This window comes from Eretmochelys imbricata, chromosome 2 (assembly GCF_965152235.1).
Source record: "Eretmochelys imbricata isolate rEreImb1 chromosome 2, rEreImb1.hap1, whole genome shotgun sequence".
Classification (NCBI taxonomy): Eukaryota; Metazoa; Chordata; order Testudines; family Cheloniidae; genus Eretmochelys; species Eretmochelys imbricata.
In genome coordinates, this window is record NC_135573.1 from 12,290,988 (window position 1) to 12,317,247 (window position 26,260).

A 26,260-nucleotide genomic window follows, 5' to 3' on the forward strand; every position below is an offset into this window, starting at 1 on the left:
GGGCACAGCGGTCCCACAGTCCCAGGCTGCACCCTGGGGATCCCGTCACAATCTTTTTTGTGACATCTGTGATACAGACTAATTTTCCTGCCCCAAAGAGCTTATGTGGTAATCCCTGCCATTCATTATTTCTGGAGTTAGTTCTGTTCCCTGTGAAACCTCCCTTCCTTGTCTTTGATAAGTGCCTTGGTGGGAGAGGGCACAGGGGATGGGAGCCAGCGAACTCTGTACCACTGTGGTGTTTTGGCTGGAGACTGAATTTTTAGTCAGTTCTCCATTTAGAGAGCTGTTGTGTGCTGTGTCTGGATACCTTCCATTCTCTAAAATGGGTGTAACAACATCTCTCTTTCCTCCCAGGAATATTGTGAGAGCTTGGAAAGCACTGCGAGGTTCTAGGCTGAAAAGACACTATGTACATTTCAATGATTATGATATTGCCTAATTTAGCATTATTGCTGCATCCTCAGGCCGTCTTTGTTTTTTATGACTCACAATCACAACTTGGATAGGGCTCTTATCAATAAAAAGCCTGAACAGAGTCCATTGAAGTTGGTATAAAGATTCCCATTGAGTTCCCTGGGTGACGGATGAAGCCCAAAGTGCTGAAGCAAGGTGTAGTAACTTAAGTGAATTTGTTTTTAAGCAAACTGTTCAGCATGTTTAAAATACCTGTTTGTGTGTCATTTAGGTGATGACCTGAAAAGATCATGTCTGAGGTACAGGGAACGGTCGAGTTTTCTGTGGAACTTCACAAATTCCATAATGTGGATCTCTTCCAGAGAGGGTGAGTTTGGAGCTTCCATTAGTTTTTAGCTGATTGGATAATGCCCATTTATGGAAAAGACGTAGACTCTGAAATAAATTGCTTCCTGCTAATGCAGTTATACTTCATGTAATCTGCGGGTGGGGGGTAGCATTAGTCTTTCCTCACAGTCAAGGAAGCTGGAAGCATGTTGTTTCCACTTATCTGCAAAGTCTGACTGTCTGAATTATTAAAACAATGTGTTTATAAAACTAGATCAAATGGATTTAACCAGCTGCTTAAGCTTAGGCATAGTGACTGGTTTAACTCTCCTGGGTTAGCTCTGATCTTCCAACATGAATGACAGTTGTGCTCCGTGACTTTTCCTTCCTGCTCCATGTTAAATAATGCCCACTTTGGGGTCATAAATGTAATTGCTCTATTTTCCTAAAATGGAGTTTAATGGGATTCTACTAATTCACATTTAGAATTGGAGCACTGAGTATTTGCTATTAACCCCTATGTATTAAAAGACCACTGTGGTTTTAAAATCAGTGCTTCAGAACAAGGGCAACTTCCAGTAAACTTATTTAACTTTTCCCTGGCCTTTGCCTGGTGGTAAAGGCATAACAAATAAGTGGCTACTAAATGGTGGTAGCCTCGTGTAAAGACTGCATGGTGACTGTGCTTAGATCACAGGTGTATTCTGTGATTTCTTTCATCAGGGCAAGGGACCTATATTGTAGGTCTGCTCAAGGATACCAGTGGAACTGGATAGGTTCAGACAGCTCTGAGGGTGTGCACTTTGTTGCTAATTGACTATTCTATTGCGAGTCTGCTGGGATATTTATTTTTTGTCAGTGAGTTTTGATATATTGACAGAAATGCCCTCTTCCTGGCTGCACCTCCCTTGTCCGTGGATGGCAGATGACTTGGCTATGCAGGTAACTGATAGTGCTACCTGAACTGTGAAACTCTTCCAGGTGTGGGATAGTTTAGCTAATCAGAGCTGCCTCCACTGGAAAATGGAATATAATTTTTCTTACTATGATGAAATGTTCAGTGAACCCATGAAAAATTGTTCCCATGAAGTCCCTGAAAGGGCCAAGGAAACATGAAGGCCATATGATCTATAGCAGTAGGTGTTGATTAAAACTAAAACACAAATCACTCTTGGAGATACCTATTTTAGATTTGAACCAAGAATACACTTTTTTTTTCTGCCAAGTTATGCACTCTTGAGAAATGAGGACGGGATAGGCACCAGTTGAGTAGAATCCTAGACTATTAGGGTTGGAAGGGACCTCAGAAGGTCATCTAGTCCAATCCCCTGCTCAAAGCAGGACCAACCCCAACTAAACCATCCCAGCCAGGGCTTTGTCAAGCTGGGCCTTAAAAACCTCTAAGGATGGAGATTCCACCACCTCCCTAGGTAACCCATTCCCAATGCTTTACCACCCTCCTAGTGAAATAGCGTTTCCTACTATCCAGCCTAGATATCCCCCAGTGGCATAGCCAGGTGGAGCGAACAGGGGGAGCAGACATAAAAAAAGGTGCCACCCACTTGTACTCAGCCAGCGGTGCTCCAGGTCTTCGGCAGCACTTCGGCGGCGGGTCCTTCACTTGCGCCGGGTCTTCGGCGGCACGAAATGCTGCTGAAGAATTAAAAAGGTGTCACTTGTGCTCAGTGGGAGAGTGGCCGCTGCCCCGCTCCCCCCCACAGCTATGCTACTGCCTCCCACACTGCAACTTGAGACCATTGCTCCTTGTTCTGTTATCTGCCACCACTGGGAACAGCCCAGCTCCATCCTCTTTGGAACACCCCTTCAGGTAGTTGAAGGCTGCTATCAAATCCCCCCCTCACTCTTCTCTCCTGCAGACAAAACAACCCCAGTTCCCTCAGCCTACCTCCATGGAACTTAGAGCAGCTGCATCTCTTCATCCTATTCATGGCCAAGAGAACAATGTTTAGAGCCCTGATTCTTGAAAACAGCCTTGACTATACCAAATATAACTATTAGGAAGAAAGCACACATGCCTTTTAATCAAGGGACTTGGTTCAACTTGATCACAAAATGGTTTAATCTGCAAGGAGTTTACTGGGTTCTGCACATTTTAGCTCTGTCTGCCATCTAAATACTAAGATAGGTGAGCTTGAATGCCTGGCATTAGATAATGATGATATAATAGGCATCACAGAAACCTGGTGGAATGATGATAATCAATGGGACATGGTAATTCTGGGGTACAAAATATATAGGAATGACAGAGCAGTCGTGCTAGTGAGGGAGTAGCACTATATGCGAAAGAAAGCATACAGTCAAATATAGGATTCAGAGTAACAGCCGTGTTAGTCTGTATTCGCATCTGATGAAGTGAGCTGTAGCTCACGAAAGCTCATGCTCAAATAAATTGGTTAGTCTCTAAGGTGCCTCAAATATAGGAAAAATCTTTATTAAATCAAACTGTACCATAGAATCTCTATGGATAGAAATTCCATGCTTGAATACTAAGAATATAACAGTAGGAATGTACTACTCACCGTCTGACCAGTATGGTGACAATGATTGTAAAATGCTCAAAGTTTAGAGATGCTACGAAGACAGAAAACCCAAGAATGAGGGATTTCAGCTATCCCTCTGTTGGCTCAGTACATATTGCCTCAGGATATTATGCAGAGATAAATTTCTAGACACCATTAATGACTGCTTCGTAGAGCAGCTAGACCTGGAACTCCCAAGGGGAGTGGTAATTCTTGATTTAGTCCTAAGTGGAGCACAAGATAGGTGAGGTGAATATAGCTGAACCACCAGGTAATAGAGACCATAATGTAATTAAATTTAACATAGTTGTAGTGGGGAAAACACCAAAGAAATCCACCACAGTAGTATTTATCTTCAAAAAGGGGAACCACACAGAATGAAGAAGCTAGTTAAATGGAAATTAAAAAGAATAGGCACAAGAGAGAAATGCATGCAAGCTACATAGAAACTATTTAAAAACACCATAATAGAGGCTCAGACGAAATTTATACCTTGAAGGAAAAAAACAGAAGACCAAAAAAAAAACCAAAAAAAAACCAACCCACCATAGTTAAACAGCAGAGTAAAAGAGGCAGTTAGAGGCAAAAATACATCATTTGAAAACTGGAAGTCAAACCCTAGTGAGGAAAAGTGAAAGGAGCATAAACTCTAGCAAGTCAAGTATAAAAGTATAATTAGGCAGGCCAAAAAAGAACTTCAAGAACAACTATCAGAAGACAGAAAAGCAAACAGAAAAAAAATTAAATACATCAGTAGCAGGAATTGAGCCAAACAATCCATGGGGCCACTGGACAATCAAGGTGCTAAAGGGTTACTCAAGGAACACAGAGCTCATGCAAAGAATTCATTTAGCTTCTCTGCATCAGTCTTCACTGCAGAAGATGTGAGGGAGTTTCCCACAGCCATTCTTTTTGGGTGAAGTACCTGAGGTGCTGTCCCAGATTGAGGTGTCAATAGAGGACGTCTGGGAACAACTTCATAAATTAAAAAGTAATAAGTCACCAGGACCAGATTGTATTCACCTAAGAGTTCTGAAGGAACTCAAATATGAAATTGCAGAACTACTGACTGTGGTATGTAACCTATCGCTTAAATCAGCCTCTGTACCAGATGACTGGAGGGTAGATAATGTTATGCCTATTTATTTTTTAAAAAGGATCAAGAGGCAATCCTGGCAATTACAGGCCAGTAACACTAACTTCAATACCAGGTAAATTGGTTGAAACTATAGCAAAGAACAGAATTATCAGATACGTAGGTGGACACCATATATTATGGAAAAGTCAACACGACTTTTGCCTCACCAATCTATTAAAATTCTTTGAGTGGGTCCACAAACGTGGGCAAGGGCAATCCCAGTTGATACAGTGTATGTGGACTTTCAGAAAGCCCTTGACAAAGTCCCACACCAAAGGCTCTTAAGCAAAATAAGCAGTCCTGGGGTAAGAGGAAGGTCCTCTCACGGATCAATAGCTGGTTAAAAGATAGGAAACAAAGGATAAGAATAAATGGTCAGTTTTCACAATGGAGAGAGGTAGATAGCAGGGTCCCCCATAGATCTGTACTGGTACCAGTTCCATTCAACATACAGTAGAACCTCAGATTTATGAACACAAGAGTTACAAACTGACCAGTAAACCACACACCTCATTTAGAACCAGAAGTACACAATGAGGCAGCTGCAGAGACCCCCCCCCCAAAAAAAGTGTGTGTGTAGGGGCAAATATAGTACAGGACTGTGTTAAATGTAAACTACTAAAAATAAAGTAAAAAAAAGATTTTACAAGGTAAGGAAACAGTTTCTGTGATTGTTTCATTTAAATTAAGATGGTTAAAAGAAGCATTTTTCTTCTTCATAGTAAAATATCAAAGCTGTATTTAATCAATGTTCATCTGTAAACTTTTGAAAGAACAACCATAATGTTTTGTTCACAGTTCCAAACATTTCAGAGTTATGAACTACCTCTGTTCCTGAGGCATTCATAACTCTGAGGTGCTAATTTATTAATAAATAATGTGGACAAGAGAGTGAAGAGGGAGATGGCAAAGTTTGCAGCCAAAACAAAATTCTCAAGCTAGTTAAGTCAAAAGCTGATCGCAAAGAGTTACAAAGGGATCTCACTAAACTGGACGACTGGGCAACAAAATGGCAAATGAAAGTCAAAGTTAAGTGCAAACTAATGCACACTGGAAAATATAATCCCAACTATGAATACAAAATAATGGAGTCTAAATTAGCTGTTACCATTCAAGAAAGAGATATTGGAGTCATTGTGGATAGTTTTCTGAAAACATCTGATTCATATGCAGTGGCAGTGAAAAAAGCTAACAGAATGTTAGGAACCATCAGGCAAGGGATAGGGAATAAGACAGAAAATATAATGCCACTAAATAAATCCATGGTACGCCCACACTTTTAATACTGAGTGCAGTTGTGGTCACCACATCTCAAAAAAGATGTATTGGAATTGGAAAGGTTACAGAGAAGGGAAGAAAAATGATTAGGGGTATGGAACAACTTTCATGTGAGGAGAGATTAAAAAGATTGGGAATTTTCATCTTAGAAAAGAGATGACTAAGGGGAGGATATGATAGAGGTCTATTACACCATGAGTGGTGTGGAGAAAGTGAATAAGGAAGTATTGTTTACTCCTTCACATAACACAAGAACCCATGGTCACCCAATGATATTAATAGGCAGCAGGTTTAAAACAAACATAAAGAAGTACTTGCTCACACAAGACATAATCAATCTCTGGAACTTGTTGCCAAGGTATCCTATGAAGGCCAAAAGTATGAGTGGAATCAGAAAAGACTCAGATAAATTCATGGAGGTTAGATCCATCAATGGGTATTAGCCAAGATGTTCAGGGATACAGCCCCATGCTCTGGGCATCCCTAAACTATCCATGTCCAGAAGCTCAGACTGGATGACAGGAGATGGATCACTCCATAATTGCCATGTTGTGTTCTTTCCCGCTGAAGCATCTGGCACTGGTCGCTGTTAGAAGACAGGATACTGGGCTAGATGAACCATTTGTCTGGCCCAGTATGGCCGTTCTTTTGTTCTTATGGTTTTCTAAAGGGCTGAGTGTTGGTCCAACTCTCCTCTGAAAGTCATTGACTTCAATGTGAGCAGAGTTAGGCCAACAGTGAGTGCTTTAGAAACAACAGCTTAAATAAATAAAAATAATTTCCAAAGGACAAAACAAGAGATTTCTGGTAGGCCTTCCCCACAAAAGCCCAAAGGCATTTGTTAATAATCAAATTCCATTAATTCGTTGAAATTGTCTGTTCCCTAAATAAATAGTTAACATTCAAAACTATGTTAAGTGGCCTGGATGATCAAGAATGTTTAAATAGAAAACAATCAGAATTCTTTGTGTTTTCCAGGCCTGTGTACTGGGGACCAGTCATCAATAGGTTACATGTTTCAAGTTGTTTTTTTCTTGGAGAGATATGTGCAATTAATACTAATGTTCTCTTACTCAAAGGCACCAATGTAAGTGTCAGTATTTATAGACATGAATGGTCAATTGTTGATTTGTAGAAAATATTATTGTGGGGAGAAAAACGCTTTTTGTTGAAACAAGAGACTCATGCTGATGTTTGATGCTGGAATTCTAAAGGCTGAGTAATGAGTAATAAGTAATGCAATTTCTAGAAGGAAAAGCAGTTTTTAGTTTCTCCATCCGAGTTCTCTCCATCATGTGCTGCTTAATGACTGGTGACAGATATTTCTCTTGTAAAATTAGCTAGCCAATTCTGATCATCTTTAATAGACTAGGAAATAAAATTATCCCTGTCTGCTAGAGATCAATTAATTGATTTGTCTGGTTCTGTCAGAAGCAATCCTTCTGCACCTTTATTCTTGAACTGTTTTAAGACCTATTTGATGGATTTCCATACTTAAAAAACCCCTGATACTGGCATACGCACAGTATAAATAACTCTCTGAGTGACTGAGGGGAAAACAAAGTTCATAGGAAAGGTTAGCAGATGCCTTGATAATACTGGAATTCTGACTCTGATGTATTTTTAAAACACAGTGAACGTGAAAGAAATGAATCAGGGCAAATGATTGAATTAATTCACAATTAGTCCCTTGACTTCTAGAATTGAAGGCCAACATCTGAGAAACCAAGAGAAGCATTATGATGAAGCATTCTGTTTTTTGGGGCGGGGGGGTGGGGAGTGGCGGCATTTATCAGGAGCCAATGCAAAGCTGTAGTCTGACTCCTTGCATAATTAATATGACAACTGCCATGCCAGGTCTGACCAGTGGGCCATACCGTTCAGCATGCTCTGTGACAGTGTCAAGTGTCAGCCACAGGCAATGCATTCATCTATGACTCTCTAGGAGACTGTATCCCATCTTGGCAGATAATTTAGCCTCAAGAATGCATGTGTGTTACCTACCAGCTGGACTGCAGTGGTGTGATCTAGTGAGCCACTGAAGCCATCAGCTCTTAGGACAGAATCCAGCAGCACATCTCCTTAGAAACATAGGCTACCCTGAGCACATTGGACCCATCCTCTGCTTGTCACACTAGCTGCCTACAGTATCAAGTTCAAGGTCTCAAATAATATTTTCAGAGGTCTCAATGGTGTGAGGCCACGATATGGAAAAGATTGCCCTTAGAGGTCCAGGGCATGGACACACCATGCCACTTTGTGTTCTTCGTGCAAGGTGCATTTCTTCACCACCACCATCACTAATAAAATCACACAGCATGGGACACAAACATCCCATCCCTTCCTGGCAAATGATGACCTGGCCTCAGTTATTCATTCCTTTGTCACCTCTTGGCTGGACTACAGCAGTGTAACCTACTTGGGCAGAAAGCTTTCAGCACTTACACTCCAGCTGGTACAGAACACCGCAGCACATCTTCTAAGCCACACCAGACCCATTTTCTGTTCCATACGCTGGCTGCCCTGAGAATATGGAATCAGGTTCAAAGTCTTGGTCCTTATCTCAGAAGTGCTCAACTGGCTTGGACCCAGGTTATCTTTAAAAAAAAAAATCAACGAAAGCTCTGGGATGAAGACTACGGTTGACAACGTCACTCCCTTGGCACAATGCAACTTTCTACCATAAGAGTAAATCTTGTTTTGTTCAAAAAGAAAAGGAGTACTTGTGGCACCTTAGAGACTAACCACAAGTACTCCTTTTCTTTTTGCGAATACAGACTAACACGGCTGTTACTCTGAAACTTGTTTTGTGCAGGAGACAGAACCTTCTCAGGTACTGGTTCAAGACTGTGGAATGAACTCCCACAAATACTAAGGACCATCACAAATCTCACCACCTTCTACTCCAAGTGCTAGGCCTTCTTGACCTGCCTTCTCTAATCTAAACACATTGCTCTGTGTGTGTGTGTGTGTGTGTGTAAACCAAACCAAACCAGAGCACTCCACTGCACATGCTTCTCCCCCTGGGGAGAGGATGACAGAACAAATTGTGTGACCAATATTCGTTATATTGCTTAATGCACTACTGGAAGGCGCTCAGACGCTACACTGAGGAACATGGTATAAGATCTCATACAGAATAGAAGAAGAAAAGCAGTAGTTAACAATTCTGTTTATCTTTAATAAAAAGTTAGCCACTAGAGTGCCTTATAAAATTCATGGTATTTAAAAACCCAAATGTAAAGAGAGTTGGATGCATCAGTGAGCTCACCAAACGTACCTGTGGGTGATGATGCAAGTTGAATAAACTAATATTGGAGAGAGTGCTAGTGGCTTTCCAGTGCCCCTGTAGCCTGATTTTTCAAAGCTGCTGAGCGCTCCCTAGGCCAATGGAAATGACATGTGCTTAGCTCAGTGGTTCTCAAATGTTTGTAGTGGTGACCCCTTTCACGTAGCAAGCCTCTGAGTGCAACCCTCCCCTTATAAATGAAAAACACATTTTTATATATTTTACACCATTACATACTGGAGGAAAAGTGGGGTTTGGGGTGGAGGCTGGCAGCTCGCGACCCCCCATGTAATAACCTTGTGACCCCCTGGGGGGTCCCGACCCCTAGTTTGAGAACCCCTGGCTTAGCTCCTTTTGTTAATCAGACCACTAGGACCTCATTCAAAACCCATTGACTTCAGTGGTCTTTGGATCAGGCCCTGTGTGATTTGGGTATGTGCGTTCAGCATCTCAAAAGCTCAGGCAGGCCCCTAAACAAATGTTTTCAGATTTGGGTGCCTAAGTTAAACAGTGAGGCATCTGTACTGGAGCTCAACTCGTGGTGATTTGAGTTTGAGATCCCTGCTCTAGCTCCTTATAGAATTACCAGAATGTATGTGTTCCCATTTGGGGATCACGGTGTGTGTGGGGGATGGGAGGTGTTGCCAAACCAGCAGGCTCATAAAATGATCCGTGTTTATGTGCTGCAAACATATTGTTACTTAAAGTGAAGTGAAACATTTTTAAACATTAAGCTTAACTGGAACGAGTTGGAAACATGACACCAACACAAGCAGTCAGTGCAATTATTCTAAACGAGAAGAGAAATGGGGTTGACAATTGTAACTAAATGAGCAGTGCTGGTAATGAAATATCCCTGAAATGCTTCAGAGAGAACCTGTGCTCCGCGTAAGCAATTGTGGTGGAATTTGAGGCTATTCCTGGAGTTGGCATGTGAGGATAATACTGCAGCTTAGCAGTTATTTGGCACTTTTCCTTCCTGAAGCACTTCACAAATGCTAACTAATTGAGGCATGTGAAGTTATCTCTGTTCAGAATGTGTTGTTACATTGTTACATACTGCACATATCTCAGGGGAGAGAGCTGCACAACCACCAGCAGCAAATGGAGCATTTAAATATAGGCTAAGCTGTTAGGAAAAACAGCCCGCCAGATCCTGTGCCCCTTTGCACCGTTCTAAGGTCACAAATAGGGTAGAGAGCTTTCCTACTATGGCAGCCGAAGAGACTCTGATGGAGGGGACGTCTGGGGGTGGTGTAAAGCTGTATAGCCTCCTCTACCCCACTCAATCAAACCCCTGGCACATTGGTCTTTCCTGGATGGAGGGAATGGAGTCATTCTACACTGCATTCTGGCAATCCACAGCCAATGCAATGGTCCTTAGGTGACTGCTCCAGCTAGCATAGCGTAGAGCAGACCGCAGCGTGGTTTGGGGCTTAGCACCACCTTTCCCTTCACCACCCTGGCTCCTGCACCAAGTGCAGCTTTGACTTTGCTCAGGATAGTTACTGTGCATCTTCTTACACACAGCCTGAAAATAAAATATGTATGTAATGGTGTTACAATATTGCTAGTTTTAAGAAAAAGCATCTCACACTTTTAAGGATTTTTATAACTCTCAATAGTATTGCTCAAGCACAAATAATCGTAGGCCAACAGTTTCAGACTTGGGCCTCCAAAGACAGGAACCTCTGAGCGAGCGTATGTTGGCTCATAAATAAGTACACAGATATTCTGGTCACCTAGAAACACCTATTTATTGTATAGATCAGGAATTGGCAACCTTTGGCATCTGTGATGGTCCGCTGGCGGGCTGGGACTGTTTGTTTACCTACAGCTTCCACAGGATTGGCCGATTGCAGCTCCCACTGGCTGCGGTTCCGAGGGATGTGCTGGCTGCCACTTCCCGCAGCCCCCATTGGCCTGGAATGGTGAACCGTGGCCACTGGGAGCTGCGATTGGCCGAACCTGCAGACGCTGAAAGTAAACAAACTGTCCTGGCCTGCCAGCGGATATCCCTGACCGGCCGCTTACCAAAGGTTGCCAATCCCTAGTATAGATCCTGTCTATTCATTTAAACTGAAATTCTCCCCAAAGGTTCAGGTCCTCGGTAGATCAGCTATTCTTTGTTGAACTGAAAGTTTTATCAGCTTTCTTGACAGTGATCAAAGCCTCTCTCATATTCCTGAGTATAATAAATTTAACATGAAACCCTCTTCCTGTGATATTGTTTAGCAAGCTTTTATTTTATAATAAAAAACAGGTAAAACTCCTTCCAGTTAAATGTCAAGTGCTTTGAAGAACATCTTGTAATGATCAATTGCTAGTGTTATGGGCTGGTACAGTGAGCTGGCTTTTGAATTCATGCCTGGTAAACACTGAAAGTTTGGCTAAACCCCAAAGATATCAGGGTTTTCTTTTTTCAGATTATGTCCAAACATTTTCATCTGACAGTCCCTGGGTAAAGATAAAAGGGGTAAAGAATAGGGGTGGCATCTTGGTAGGGGTCTACTGTGTACCACCAAATTAGGTAGAGGTGGTGAGGAGGCATTTGTAGAACAAAAAGCCAGAAATATGAAAACTACAAGACCTGGTAATAATGGGGGCTTTAAGTACCCAGACATCTGTTGGAAAAGTAACAGCAAAACTCAAAATTTCCAGTAAATTCTTGGAATGTATTGTTGACAATATTTTGTTTCAGAAAGTGGAGGAAGTAAGTAGGTGGAAAGATGTTTTTAGATTTGATTCTGACTAACTGGTAAGGACATGTGATATGCTCATGTGACCCTGGACTCCATCTTGGGCCAGTAACTTTCCACAAACTGGTGCTGTGGTCTTTGTTTGGGACAGTGAAATTCCGTGCACATGGCAGAGGATATAAAAGACCCCTGAAACATCTCCATTTTGTCTTCATTCCCCTGGACTGAATTACTAACAAGGACACTCTAAACAAGGATTGATGATTCCCAATCTGTTTGGGTGATTCTAGAGAGATCTTTGCAAGCTAGCAGTTTATTCTATCTGTGCAACAAACCTGATATAAGGACTTTGCAATCCCTTGTATGAAAACGATTCCTGAACAATTTATGATTCTTTTTTTTTAAAACACATTGTTAAACCTTTAGTATTAGTTACTGAAGGATTGGCATCAGCATGATTATTGGGTAAAATCTGAGTTATGTATTGACCTGGCTAAGTGGCTGATCTGTTGGGATTAGATGGACCCTATATATGATGAAATTGGTTTTCAGTAACCACTCATCATGAAGTCTAGTGTCTGGGTGATGAGCCAAGGGCTGGAATGCCTAAAGAGACTGCATTTTGCCTTCTTATTAACTATTGTGGTGATACAGAAGTTCACTTTTGTTACTGGCTTGGTATAATCTAATGATAGAATAACCACCATTTTGGGTTGAGTCTACCCCGTTTCTCAGTAGCCTGTCCTGAATTTGGCATTCTCAGCTGGGACCCACTGAGGCGCGGTGGTAGGGTGTCCAACCTGAGACACGGTTAAATGGGTCTGACTTTCATAGAGTGGATACTCAGCAGTTTCTGAAAATGAGGTCCCTTTAAGGGGTCCCAAGTTGGACAGCCAAAAGCTTGAATCCCTTTTGAAAATGTAGGTCTTTACATTTATTCGAAGCTAATACTTGTACTTTTGTGTAAGAGTACAGTCCACTTTGAGAAGGATACAAAGGTGTTAAAATTATTTGGTACATACATTGCAGACAGTCACGGAGCACAAATGAAAAAATTGGCCTTTATTCCTGTATTGTGGAACTTGAACGTACAGTATGTCTAGATCAGAGACTTTTTTTTTTAGCACTTTAATTACTTAGAGTGCTTGCTGCTTTGGCAGTAGATTAACAAATGGAGATCAATTCTTCCATCAATCCATGTCCATTTTGTTATTTGAGAACATCCATTCATCTGCAGAGATAACATCTGCCGAGAAAAGGCATTACAAACAAAAAGCAGGGTAAAAAATGAATTGTTCTTGATAATCTTCTGCACTCATTTGGCAATGCACGATGACTTTTTATGGAGATGTCCTGTAACAGATGAGAAGTTAGTTTATAATGGAACAGAAAATATAACTGCGCAGGGTGATGTTTTTAGCTAGTCAATAACATATGATGAGGATGTCAGGAATTTTATTTTTTTTCTTGACTAGTTTGAACATTGACTCTGTGGATGAGATATTCTCGGGGCATATGTTTCCTGTTGGTAAAATAAACAGCATAAAGCAGTGGAGGGAAATATTTTGATAGAAGAAAATTAATAGCTGGCGAGGTGTAAGGAGGTCTACCACTCACTGTTCAGTAGTGCCTCATTGTGGCTCATCCAGGGAATTAGCTCCCCACCATCAGCACCCCATTTGGTGGTCACTCACTCTGCGGCCCCTCTCTGGACTGGTTGGGAGCTGCAGCGCCTCTCCTTCATTGCTTAGTCCTCTGTCCAAGTCACAGTTGTCCTCCCTCTCTAGGGTTCTCACCAGAGTCTGTCTCCACATGGTTTCAGGCAGCCTCCATATCCACTGTGCTGACTGCACCATTCCCATAGTGGCTTGTAGGGGAACCTAGGCCCACACCCTACACCGGGTTCCAATTAAGGACCGCTTGAACCAGCATTCAGGTCTATTCTCTCAGCCCTTACTGCTCCTTCCCCTGGACTGCTTCCTATACTCCTACAGGCTCTTACTCTCCCCCCTTGTATCAGGGGGTGTGACTGCAGGCTTCCTCACTGCACCCCTCTTCTCTCCTCAACTTCTATGCTTTATAGTTTATGTCAGAGAATTGCTGTGTAGACTTCTGGGCTTGGCCTGGATTCTGAGCCCCGGTACCCTCCCACCCTGCAGGGTCTGAGAGTCGAGAATCCAGGCTCCAGCCCATGCCCAGACATCTACACAGCAATGAAACAGCTTCGCAGCCCAAGCCCCATGAGCCCGAGTTGGCTGGCATGGGCAAGCCATGGGTTTTTCTTTTCTGTGTAGACATGCTGATAGAAGTCCTACCTGTTTCTCTCCAGGTGAGCTCCAATTAGTATCATTGCTTGTTGGCTCCCCAGCTGGTGCAGCCTATGGCTAATTGGCCTCTCCTGCCACCTTAACCCCTTCAGTGTTGGTGTGGGAGGAGCACCCCATCACAGGAGGAAAGTGTGTTTGTGTGTGTGTGCCTGTGTGTATGTGACAGAGAGAGAGAAAATTATGGGAGGAAGGGTAGTCAGTGGGTGGATAAGGAAGCATGGGTAAATGATTTAAGGAATGTCAAGGATAAATCAGACTCTCAATAATGGATAAAATAACGAAGCATTTAACATTTGGAACATAATTAGGAATTTAATTAATTCCAGTGGAGAATGTTTTTTAAAATGCTATGGCCAACCTCACATAATTAAATATTAACTTCATTCTGCTTGAGATTGGACTCCACGTCTATACACGGTCAACACTTGACAATATGTTTGAGGTAAGTAGCATTGGAATAATACTTTCCTATCTCACAGGGTTGTTGCAAGAATAAAAACATTAAAAGACCGAGGCATTCAAATACTGTGGTAATGGGGGCCATATAGGTACCTATTATCTATAGTAATTTCCCTCAGATAATGTACTTGATTGATTCAGCTTAATTTTCCCCTCATGGAAAGTCCATTACTGGATTCGCAAAAAGAAAAGGAGTACTTGTGGCACCTTAGAGACTAACCAATTTATTTGAGCATGAGCTTTCATGAGCTACATCCGATGAAGTGAGCTGTAGCTCACGAAAGCTTATGCTCAGATAAATTGGTTAGTCTCTAAGGTGCCACTAGTACTCCTTTTCTTTTTGCGAATACAGACTAACACGGCTGCTACTCTGAAACCTGTCATTACTGGATTGAGTTTCCTCAGATTTTGTCACTGTTTTAATCTTTTAACAATTTTTATTTTACTTTCTGAATTGAACACATATAGTTCACAGTCAGCATTTGGTGCTACATGTTTGAAATTTGGGCCTTGATGTGCAGTTGTGATTGGTCACAAAGTTTTGTTTCTGTTCCCTGATTGGATGAGTGAAAATTACAAGTAGGAAGAGAGCTGGAGGAAGCTGCTAAGGCGATTACTCTCTCTCTCAGGAAGGCCAATGAATTTAGGGACATGTAGCAGATAAACGGGACAAAGCTATTTTTTTTGTTTTTGGTAAATGATTAGCCTCGTCCCCTCTAGGAAGGACAGGTCTTAGGGCATCAGTCTTAAAAAAACAAAAAATCAGGCTATTGTCAGATTCATTTGGCAGATGAGGAGTTGCACTGAATTCATCTGTCATTACACTGGTGCACACAATTCACAAGTGTATGCACAGTCCTGAGAGAGTTCAGATGTGGGCCAAACCAGTTTGGTCCAAGATACTCATCAGACTTGTATATTTGCCTCTGGTCAAGGGTTTTGGTGATCTGGATCCCCCTTGGGTGTCCCATCCCATATGAAATAGGTCATGTGTATTCTGTTTATTGCTCTGTCATCAGCCCCAGAGATGTGGACAGAGTAATGCGTGGTCCTAATTGTGAATGGTGAGGTGATGTCTGTCTTAGCTACTTATATGGCTCTGGTTATTGGGCTATCTGATTTCCTCATAACCTAATGGATTAAATGTATTTATCTTCACAGAGCCTCTGAGGGAGGGCAGTGTTATTACCCCTGTTTTACAGAAAGGAAACTGAGGCACAGAGTAGCTGAGTGACTTACTCAAGGTCACATGGGATGTCTGTGGTAGGGCAGGAAATTGAACCTGAGTCTCCCAAGTCCCAGGCCAGTGTGCTAACCATCCTTCCCCTCTGTCCCTGTCTTGCTCATTGACCAGTCTCTTTAAATTGGAGTGAATACCTTTGGGAATGTGGATGTGGGATTTGCCCAGTTCTGCTTTACAATAACACTGTTATATTTAACGGTTATATTTAACTCTGGGAGTCCTGTTCATAAACAGCTATGTTCTACCACCTTTCTCCAGACTGAGCAGTACCTTGCTCTGTAAGCAATCCCACTGAAGATAGTGGGGCTAGCTGCAAAGTAAAGTACGAAATGTGTATAATGGTGGTAGAACCTGTCCCGTAGGACATTGAGTAATTCTGCAGCATTCCTTAGTGACTGGCTAGTTCCACCATAGGATGCTTTTCCATCAAGAGAGAGGGATTCTGGTCACTGTGAGATGTAGTTGGATCAGGACTCTTTCCAGTGGTGAGCTCCAGCTGCTAAGACATCCCTGTCCACACCTGTCTGCCTTGTGCACTTAAAATCTCCTTCTGCTTGTGGTTCCCAGCCTCTCTTCACGCCACAACATAGCACGGGGAAGGTTGTCCCTGAGGGCTGTGGCATGGAACTGTGCTTCATGCTGGTTGTTTAGACTGTAAGCTCTCAAGGGAAGGGACTATGTACTACTCTCTCTGTGGGTACAGCACATAGCACAATTGGAGCCCCATTTGCGGTTGATCCCAAGACACTTCCGTAAATCAACACCATTAATAATAATGGTGTGAAGTTTGGTAGCTGACCTGAGGGGAAGCTCCAGGTCACTGCAAAAGAGATAGGTGCACACTGCAGTGCTCAGTGTGAAGGGGGTGGTGAAAGAGGCCTGGCTAAGCAGTCTGGGTAGAGGGGTCACCTCTATTGTGAGAGGAAGGGAGCAGTAGAGAGGCAGGGCTCCTGCTGGAAGGGAAGGGAGTAGTACGGAGAGGATGAGATCTGAGCCATGTGAATTAGCACGATAAAAGTATGGTGGGTTAAAATCCACGTGGCTTGTGATTCTGCAAACTGTGAGCAGGCTCTTTGTCTTTTTCATTATACCCTATCCCCCCCTCCCTTTATTAGCAGGGATGGTGCAAAGCTTTACCTCTTGGGGAGCCACTGTTATATGACTGTCCAAGAGCACTCCGCGGGGAATCCTGGGGTTTTATTATCTATTTATTTCGAGGAGGTAGGAGCGGCAGAGGAAAGAGGGCAAGAGATGCTGAGGGGTTAGACATAGCTGGCCGCTTCCCATTGCCTAACCTCTGAGTGAGGATTTCACTGGGACTTTTGGGAGCGTCGTTACAGTGGGATGTGTTGCATTGAGCTCAGTGACCATTAATGCTCACTCAATTAGCTGCCCTGATGGAGGAAATACAGACAGAGGGATACTCACTGCTCCTCTTGAGTCAATCGTTGGGAGTCGCTCCTAGTGGCTGCCAGGGGCCTTTCATAGCAGCTCTATAGAGATTTAAAATATCTGCCTTGGGAGGGGTGGGGTGGGACTGGATGATTAAGGGGATGGTTTAATGGGATATGGAGTCATAGAAAATCAGGGTTGAAAAGGACCTCAGGAGGTCATCTAGTCCAACCCCTTGCTCAAAGCAGGACCAATCCCCAACTGTTGCCCCAGATCCCTAAATGGCCCCCTCAAGGATTGAACTCACAACCCTGGGTTTAGCAGGTCAATGCTCAAACCACTGAGCTATCTCTCCCTCCTCACTGAACTATCCCTCCCCCCTTGTTAGTTTTTGGTCAGGAGTTTTGAATTAGTTCCATGTTAGCAAGGCTAAATGCTTATCATCTGGCATATGTCTAAGATATGTGAAATAATGTGGCGATCTCTGCCTTGTTGCTAACAGGTGGTCACCCATATAACAGAACTGACAGGCACTTATCTTGGCCGACACATGGGGGATGAAGGAGGTACCTTGAAAGTGATAAACACAAACCTCTACAGCTTGAGCTAATGAGACCAGACCTGTAGCCGGGCTGTAACAGAACCATATTCTCCATGGATAGAGCACAGATGCGGGGACATGTTACACACACTAACCAATGAGTTACACAGACATTACAACTGGCTGTGTTGTTGACTGTCTTCTCAGAGAGGCTGAGGGAATGGGCAGGGGAGATTGAACTCACCTAGATTGAACTTCCTGTAAATCTGGATTTACTAGGGTCAGGGGAACTTGCAATGCAGATGCTGGTGCTGCATCCATTCAGGGGTAAACAGAGGACTTCAGTCTCCAGTACTGAATGCACTTTTAGAACAGAGTGTTTCTAGCCTGCTCGATGCAGATAAAAACCCTCCAGAGCTGCCAACAACCCAATGAGAAAAATAGGTGCATTTGGATGAGACTCAGCGGTTTCCAGCTCGATTTGTGGGTGAGTTGAGGGGTGGGGATATGCAAGTGGAGATGTTGCTGAGAGTTCTACAAGGAAAGAGAACTTGAGAGAAGATGAGAATGAACATTGGAAGTGCACAGAAGAAAGGCAGGCAGATCTCCTGAGTGTACTGATTTTTCATACATGGTACAGGTGGGGGAGAGGGACTTATGCAGGGATAAATGAAATGGCCTTGTATATTTATATCGACAACAAAGTTTATTTTTGCCCAGGATCTTGAGAGAGAACAGTGCTGGCCTTAGTAACCACTACAGCTGCTCAGGAACTTTCCATCACAATGACTTTTTTGGATGTAAAATGCAGCTTTCACAAAATAAAAATGCTCTAAATCTTTTGATTTTTCCATTGGGAGAACTGAAAAGAAAGATTTCCCATCAGGCCATTTTGAACCAAATAAAAATATTTTGGTTTATTAAACTGACACACAACTTTTTGTTTAAAATCAATTCAACGTTAAAGTTTCTGTATGGCGATGCATTGTCTGCTGGGAGTTCTAGTTTTGGCAATGTCATCCACCCATTCTCCCCTATCGGCCAGGCTCCCTGGCTGGATTACCTCTCCCATGATGCAACACAGTCTTCGCTCTGACTGAGCCGTGTGGTGCATCATGGGATTCATATGATTGTGGGTGCATCATGGGACATGTGGACAGGCCCAAAGGGGTTATCTGCTGTCCACCCTATAGCTGTCATGAGGAAATGTGGCACAACAGGAAGTTGCTGTTTAATGTTGAACTGACTTCAAACAAAATAGTTTGAGTCAGTTTGTGACACACTTCAGACTCAGATTCTGCCCTTTGAAGGCACAGAATTCTTTATAAGATACCACAAACACCTGAAATACAGAGCAGAGGGAGACTCAGGGATCTGTATGAAATAGGGCTCAAACTCAAATGCCCCAAACGTAATTTAATATGGCTGAGGAACAGGATTCAATAGCCTAATAACAGTGAGCCACGAGATTTAAGCTTTTCTGCTTCTGTACAGTACAGTGTCCAAGGACTGGCCTGACACAGAGTAAAATAACTAGCTGCAACTGACTTTCTGTAGCCACATATTCCTAGTCCATTGAATCATTTTCTGTTTAGGCAATACATGTTTCAGAACTCATTAAAGCATAAACATACAGCACATGTCTGTAATGCAGAGTAGAGACAGATGCAGGGGGACAGTAAGGAACAGGGCTCAAAACTAACAAGTTTACCCCTATATCCTAGCAACCCCAGCCAGCAAGGGTAGGGAGTGTGTAGAAATTACTCCCTCTGGGGAACACAGTGCTAGTGTGTCCAAAAAGTTCAGCAACTATGAAAAGATAAGTTATTAATAATGTAAGATCAAAGCATTTCCTTTTATGTGTGTCTCTCAAGGTCAACAAACTGAAATGAAATATTTTTATTTGGGAATAATGAAACATTTCATTTTGACTGAAAATATTCTGAAATAAAACATTTTACCACTTCAGAATTGAAAATATTTTTTGGAACTTTTTGTTCTGCAAAAAAAAAATCAATATTTCATCTTTTTGTCCTTATTTGGAGCAAAAAACATTGAAATATCAGAATTTCTTGCAAGATGGAAATTCCAGTTTTCACTTAGACAACATAGTTGTGACTAGATCCAAGACTTTCTGAACTGAGGGAGGGATTCTAAGTTGTTTACAAGCTGAACCAAGCTCATGTACCTATCTAAATAGCTTCTTTTTCCTCAGTTAGGGCCTGATCCTGCAATCAGATCCAGGAATGGGAGAGCCAGCACTATTTGACATTTTAAAATATCATAAACAACATTATAGAAACACTGTGGAAATCTAATGAGCCACTATATTCAGTCTCTCTTTAGCTAGCTCTATACATCTTTTGAAGGAGGCAAAGTGTTATAGCAAGCAAACTGCAGTATAAAAATTTGACAGAAAGAATGACCTACCTCCAGCCATCTCTCCGTTCCTTACACATATATTAAAGGGTGCTTTGCTTTTATGCTAGTTTGTGCCCAGAACAATGAGGCAGTTATGGGTTACTATGTCTCGATCTGTGTTTTTGCAGGAGGTCTGACTAACTGATCACAATGGTCCCTTCTGGTCTTAAAATGTATGGCTGTACAGGTGTCCATATAATGTAAGACTAGATCTTAAACCTTACTGCTTAACTGTGACACAAAATTAGCCCATATTGCCAAGGTTCTCATTTCTCCTGAGTGTTAAGTGTCTGTGCCCATTCTTAGTGGGTTGCTAAATGCTTCTGCCCTTTCCTTTCCTTTCCCACTGCCTCTTTGCCTAGAGTGGAATATCTTTTCCCGGCTTTACTCTGCTGTTCAGCCTTCCCCCCCCCCCCCCCCGCCGCCTTTTTCATCTCCTGCTGTGCTAAGTAGCAGGAACGGGAAGAAAAGGTCAAATTGCTTTAAAAGTAGCCATGCAGACATTGCTACCTTGGTGGGCAGAAAGAGGGTAAAGGCTCCTGAGGTGAGCATAAAAGGAGATGTGAAGAAAACCTGTTGGTGCAATTGTCAGAGAGCTGCAGGAGTTTAAAGGGCTGGGGGGGGGATTATGGCATCTAAAATTGCAGGCTCCTGTGGGAAAGAGATGATTTGATCAAAAAGTGTGAGGACATGGAGGAATAAAACTGGTCATGACTGAGGTTCACCCACATCTAAATTAAAGCCTAGCCTCAAAGGTTCAACCCTGTGAAGTTGCAAGCGCTGGCGGTGATCCAGCAAAGCACTTAAGCACATGACTTTTCACTTGCTTAAAATTACTTAAGACTTTGCTGCATCAGGCCCAGAGTGCTCACCTCTTGATGGGATTGAGCCCTAAATTCTGGGCCCAGTGCACAAGTGCCTGAGGTGCTGAGCACTCCTGGCAAGGTTCTGATCAAAGCCTGGGAATCTGTGGATTTCACTGGGAGTAGAAGGTGCTGAGCACCTCTTTGGGATTGAAGGATTAGGCCCTTCCAGGGTTTCTTAGCATTAAAATATAGAAGCCGGGCTGCCAAGAATTATTCAAGAGCCCTAGGAAAAATCTTGTAAGAAAGTCTTGGAAACAGAGTGATTAATGATAGCGAGCAAGGATTCAAGCACAGGTGGTCGTGCTTAGCTCATCTGCTATAGTTATTTGGCACTGCAGTTGTGCCGTATAGGGGAAAAGCCATAGGTAGAATATAGTTTGAAGTGGAACCGTGTCAAATGTTTTGTTTTTTAAACTGAGATAAATGGCTGATGCAAATCTATTTCATGCACTGGTGGCGCTTTGCTAATTGTTTTGGCTTGATTTTTTGGCTAAGGCACTGTATTAGCAATCAGAAGATTTGGTTTCAGTGTCTGCCACAGACTTCCTGTGTGACCTTGGGCAAGTTGCAAATCACTCTGTTCCTCATCTGTAAAATGGGAGATATGTCATCCATTGCCCTATCCCTTTGTCTGCTTGTATACTTGGATTTCAGGCTCTCTGGGGCAGGGAATAGCTCTTACCATGAGTTTATACAGCACCTTACACAATGGGGCCTCTGTCTGGGTTGTGGCCTCAAGGCAGTTTTGTAATACAAATAATCACACTTGCACAATGTAGTTCTCTGAAGCATCTCTATACCCAACGCAGTCACTAGGATGTTTGTTTGACATTGTTCTTGTGAACATCTCAGCATACTTCAGATTTTACTTCAAATAGCAAGTCTTTAAAAGAAAACACCTAGAAAACCAGATTCCCTCTAACTTCATTTAGTCGGGATCTATTAATTATGAGCATGTGAATGGTTGTTGGGAAAAGTAATAATTTGAGCATTTGTAGTATGGAGGGTTATTTACCCATTCTTCCCTCCTATGCTTTAAATCAGTGGCTCTCAACCTTTCCAGACTACTGTACCCCTTTCAGGAGTCTGATTTGTCTTGTGTACCCCCAAGTTTCACCTCACTTAAAAACTACTTGCTTACAAATTCAGACATAAAAACACAAAAGTGTCACAGCACACTATTACTGAAAAAATGCTTACTTTCTCATTTTTACTACATAATTATAAAATAAATCAATTGGGATATAAATTTTGTACTTAAGTTTCAGTGTATAGTATCCAGAACAGTATAAACATTTCATTGTATGAAATTTTAGTGTGCACTGATTTCTAGTGCTTTTTATGTAGCCTGTTGTAAAACTAGGCAAATATCTAGATGAGTTGATGTACCCCCTGGAAGACCTCAGTGCACCCCAGGGGTACATGTACCCTTCGGTTGAGAGCCACTTTTTTAAATAGTACTGATGGTGTTGTTTCCTTGATTTTCATTTTGTTTGGCTTGCATTTAAAGTGGTTGGGTTTTTTGCATTGTTTTGTTTTTGAAGATTCGAGAATGGATGCCTTTCTTAAAGGTATGCTGTAGATGAGCCACAAATTGTTGAGCTAGATGCAGAAATCACTGGGTGAAACTCAAAGGTCGGTCTTATGCAAGAGGCCAGCATAGTTGATCACAATGGTCCCTTCTGGCTTTAAATATATATACCTCTGTGAAAAACATAGCTGAAAGCTATCTGAATGCCATACGCTTGTGGTGTGCGTCATGATTCCCCTCTAGGTGCTCGTCCACCTGGAATATAATAGCTTACTACAGTTGCCAGCTAATGAAGTTTGCCCTTTAATTCAAGTGATAGAAATCTGTTCTTTGATGCTGAAGATTCTTCTCTCTGATGACACACAAGGGTGGGGGTTGTTCTATGGAGTCATTTGAAGCCACTCTGAGTGCTCTTTTCATGGAGTATTTCTCCTGCTCTTCCTTTGCCTGCAAGTTCAGGCTTTGTTGTCTTATCGAATAATGCATTGCCTTGGTTCAGCACAAGACAATAATTCAATTGAGAAGGTTCTGCTGACATGAGTTGTTGGCAGGCAGCTCCATCAATTGTATAAAGAGCTACGGAAACTCTGGATTGAATTACAGTGTTAGTGTACAGTTGGTTGGTTTGTAGTATGTATTATTCTGATGCTTTATTAAAATTTACAGTCTAACTCAGAACTACATTTTGAAGCTTGCTGCTTTTCAGGAGGTCCAGAGCTATAGGCTGCCACCATGCAATTCGTGACACAATGATTGACTGATCTGACCTGTGGTATTTTTAGAGAGTTCATCACCATAGTGTCTGTCTGGCTACAGAAGGAGCAGGCTCTAACAGTACTGTGCATGCACATGTCGATGTTTCATTAGTGTTGTCGCACCAATAATATCTTTGAAAGAACGTCGGATTTTCCATGCTACCTAGAACATCACTGCTTCATCAAACCTGGTAACTTGCTTCTGGCATTATTCACTAGCTAATGCTTCAAAAGAAAGAGGAATCCTTCCGTAATGCATGTGACCAATTTAGCAGTACTGTATGTGAGTGGGAGGGAGAGAAACAATTTTAAAAATCAGTATAAGATTACTTATTCTCCCTGTCTAAGGTGGAATGAAACAGAAAAGGCAAAGGAGAAGACAATAAGCCATGAATAATCAACATCAGCTACTTAACAGTTTAACTAGTTTTAAATCTAGTTTAAATAGATTTAACCACGCCGCTTCCCGCAGCTCCCATTGGCTGGGAACGGCAAACTGCGACCACTGGGAGCTATGGGTGGCCGTGCAAATGTAAATAAACTGTCTGGTGACCTGCCAGCGGATTACCCTGATGGGCCACTTGCGGGCCGCTGGTTGCCCACCACTGTTCTAGACCCTGGTCTGAATAAGACAGAGTAGAGATTGAAGTGGGGTTTGCCACATCTCAGATGAGTGCCCAACCACTGGGCTATTGAATCATAGAATCATAGAATATCAGGGTTGGAAGGGACCTCTGGAGGTCATCTAGTCCAACCCCCTGCTCAAAGCAGGACCAATCCCCAACTAAATTGGCTCTTCTGTACACCCACTCTCTGGTATTTCATGAAAAATCTCAGAGGGTCTCAGGTTCTTCCTGATGTGGAACAAAAACAAATTCCAAAAACTCAATTTTTTTTTTTTCAAAACAAAATTCTTGGTTTTTGGCCAGCCTTAGTTTTAACATCTGGTGTTTACAGAGTCATAGGAGTTAGAAACAGAACACACTGTTAGTCTGGCTCCCTGAAAATGCAGGACTAGTGATAGGGAAGCGGTGTTGGCTGGCAGACAGGACACCGGCTGGGGACTAAGGCAATCTGAGTTTTAGTACCTGCTCTGCCTGACCTGGGGCAAGTCATGTCACTTCTCTGTTACCTCTCCGACTCTTTATTTAGATCATATGTTCTCTGGGGCAGGGACTTTCTTTTGTTATGTGTATGTACTATGCCTGGTACAGTGGGGCCCTGATCATTCATGCCTGAAGGTTCAACTGTAATATAAATAATAATATTCCCTATGGTGGGTTTATTGGTACTTACTAGTCAAAAGACTACCCTTGCATGGATGTGCAGTGGGGCAGAAGATGCATGAATCCACCCCCTTGCATTCTTTAGTGGGTGCTAGACGCCATCACAGCCCTTGGGTCAGCTGGCAATTGCTCTGGCCTGTCAAAAGGGTGAGTCAGTGCTGAGTTTGTGGGCCCCTTGATGCTGGCTAGTGTAGCTGGGCTGGGACAGGATGGATATCATGCTGAACTCTCTCTAAGAGTTAGGGTTGCCACCTTTCTGATTTCTAGTAACTGGACCCCTGAGGACCCCATCCCCTTTTCTGCCTCTTCCCTCCAAGGCCCGGCCTCCTCTCTGCCTCTTCCCCTAAAGCCCCACCCCCATTGCATCGTAGAATATCAGAGTTGGAAGGGACCTCAGGAGATCATCTAGTCCAACCTCCTGCTCAAAGCAGGGCCAATCCCCAACATTGCTCGCTCCTCGTCTGCCCTCCCCTTCTCGCTCACTGGATCATCTCAAGGAGCCTGGCTGCAGTTAGGAGGTGGCCCCAGCTGAGCAGAGGCTGGTGCGGGTTAATGGCCTGGCACCTCCCCTTACCCCATAGTAACAGGGCTTTTGGTTTTGGTGCAATTTAGGGTTGCCAGGCCCCTGAAAACCAGGCATCTGGCAAACCAAAAACCGGCTTGTCCAGGTAAAACCCAGACGGGGGCAACCCTACTAAGAGTATTGCAGAGCCTGCTCTATACTCAGTGCTCCTAGAGCATTGTGCCAGAGCATGGCAGGGCCTGTGGGGGTTCCCGAAGAGGTGCTGTGGCCATACCGTGGTTTACACACTACTGTCCTCGCCATAAAGTTAGATTAGTTTAAGAAACGAGGGCTAAAAGGTCCCACCTGAGTCAGTGCAGGCCCTCAGGAAACCATCAGTGCTCAGAGTTGGGAACATGAAGGTTAAAAATCAAATTATTTTATTTTATGCCACACTTGAAAAGGCAGCTGATTGTTAATGGCTAACGAAGATGTACAAAGCCTGTGGGAAGGCAAGTTCACGGTGGCTGTATAACCCATGTGGGATGTTTCAAAGATGCCACTTGCATCTCTCATTCTGCACACAGGGACTCTTGAGTGGGGGGTGCCTGACTTTCCACACCGAGACAGAATTTCTGATGCAGGAGTGACGAATGAAGTAGTAGCCTGTTGTGATACCTTGTCGACAGTGAAACCTGGCCAGTGTAGCCTTTACTGAAATGCATTAATTCTTTTTGGTATCACTTGACAACAGGGCAGTTCACCGTATGGATGTCACCCTGTATTTAAAATTACTGAGTGTGAACCAAGGATGTACAGCATTATGATCAGGAAACTGCCCCTCAGAAATGCAGAAACTCTTAAGATAGCAAATAATAATGCACATTCTTCTGCCATGCTTTTCACCAGTAGATCTCAAAGTGCCTTACAAAGGATAGCAGTATCATTATCCTCATTTTACAGATGGAGAAACTGAGGCACAGAGAAATGAAATGACTAGCCCAAGGTCACCCAGCAGGCTAGTAGCAAAGCCAGGACTAAATCCCTGACTTCCTAAGTCCCAGTCCAGTACTCTGTCTTTGAGGCCACAGGTGAATTGTATTTCAGCTTCAAAGCATGAAACAGCAGAAGAAACCCTGGGAAGGAATGGGAGATCGTGCTTAGATTGTGACATAAATGTTGGAGCCTGGTTTGGAGAATGTTAAGTACAGTCACTAGGATTTTTCAGTTTCCTGTATCTGGAGGGTAT

General features: G+C 42.9%; 1 protein-coding gene across 1 annotated transcript in view; it reads left to right on the forward strand.

Annotated features, from left to right (window-relative positions):
- Window positions 1-707: 707 nt before the first annotated feature.
- Window positions 708-26,260, forward strand: part of FAM135B (family with sequence similarity 135 member B) — a 230,378-nt gene continuing 204,825 nt past the window's right edge. The window contains exon 1 of the mRNA XM_077808827.1: window positions 708-784. Within this exon, the coding sequence (XP_077664953.1) occupies window positions 708-784 (77 nt within the window). The remainder of the gene's footprint in view (window positions 785-26,260) is intronic.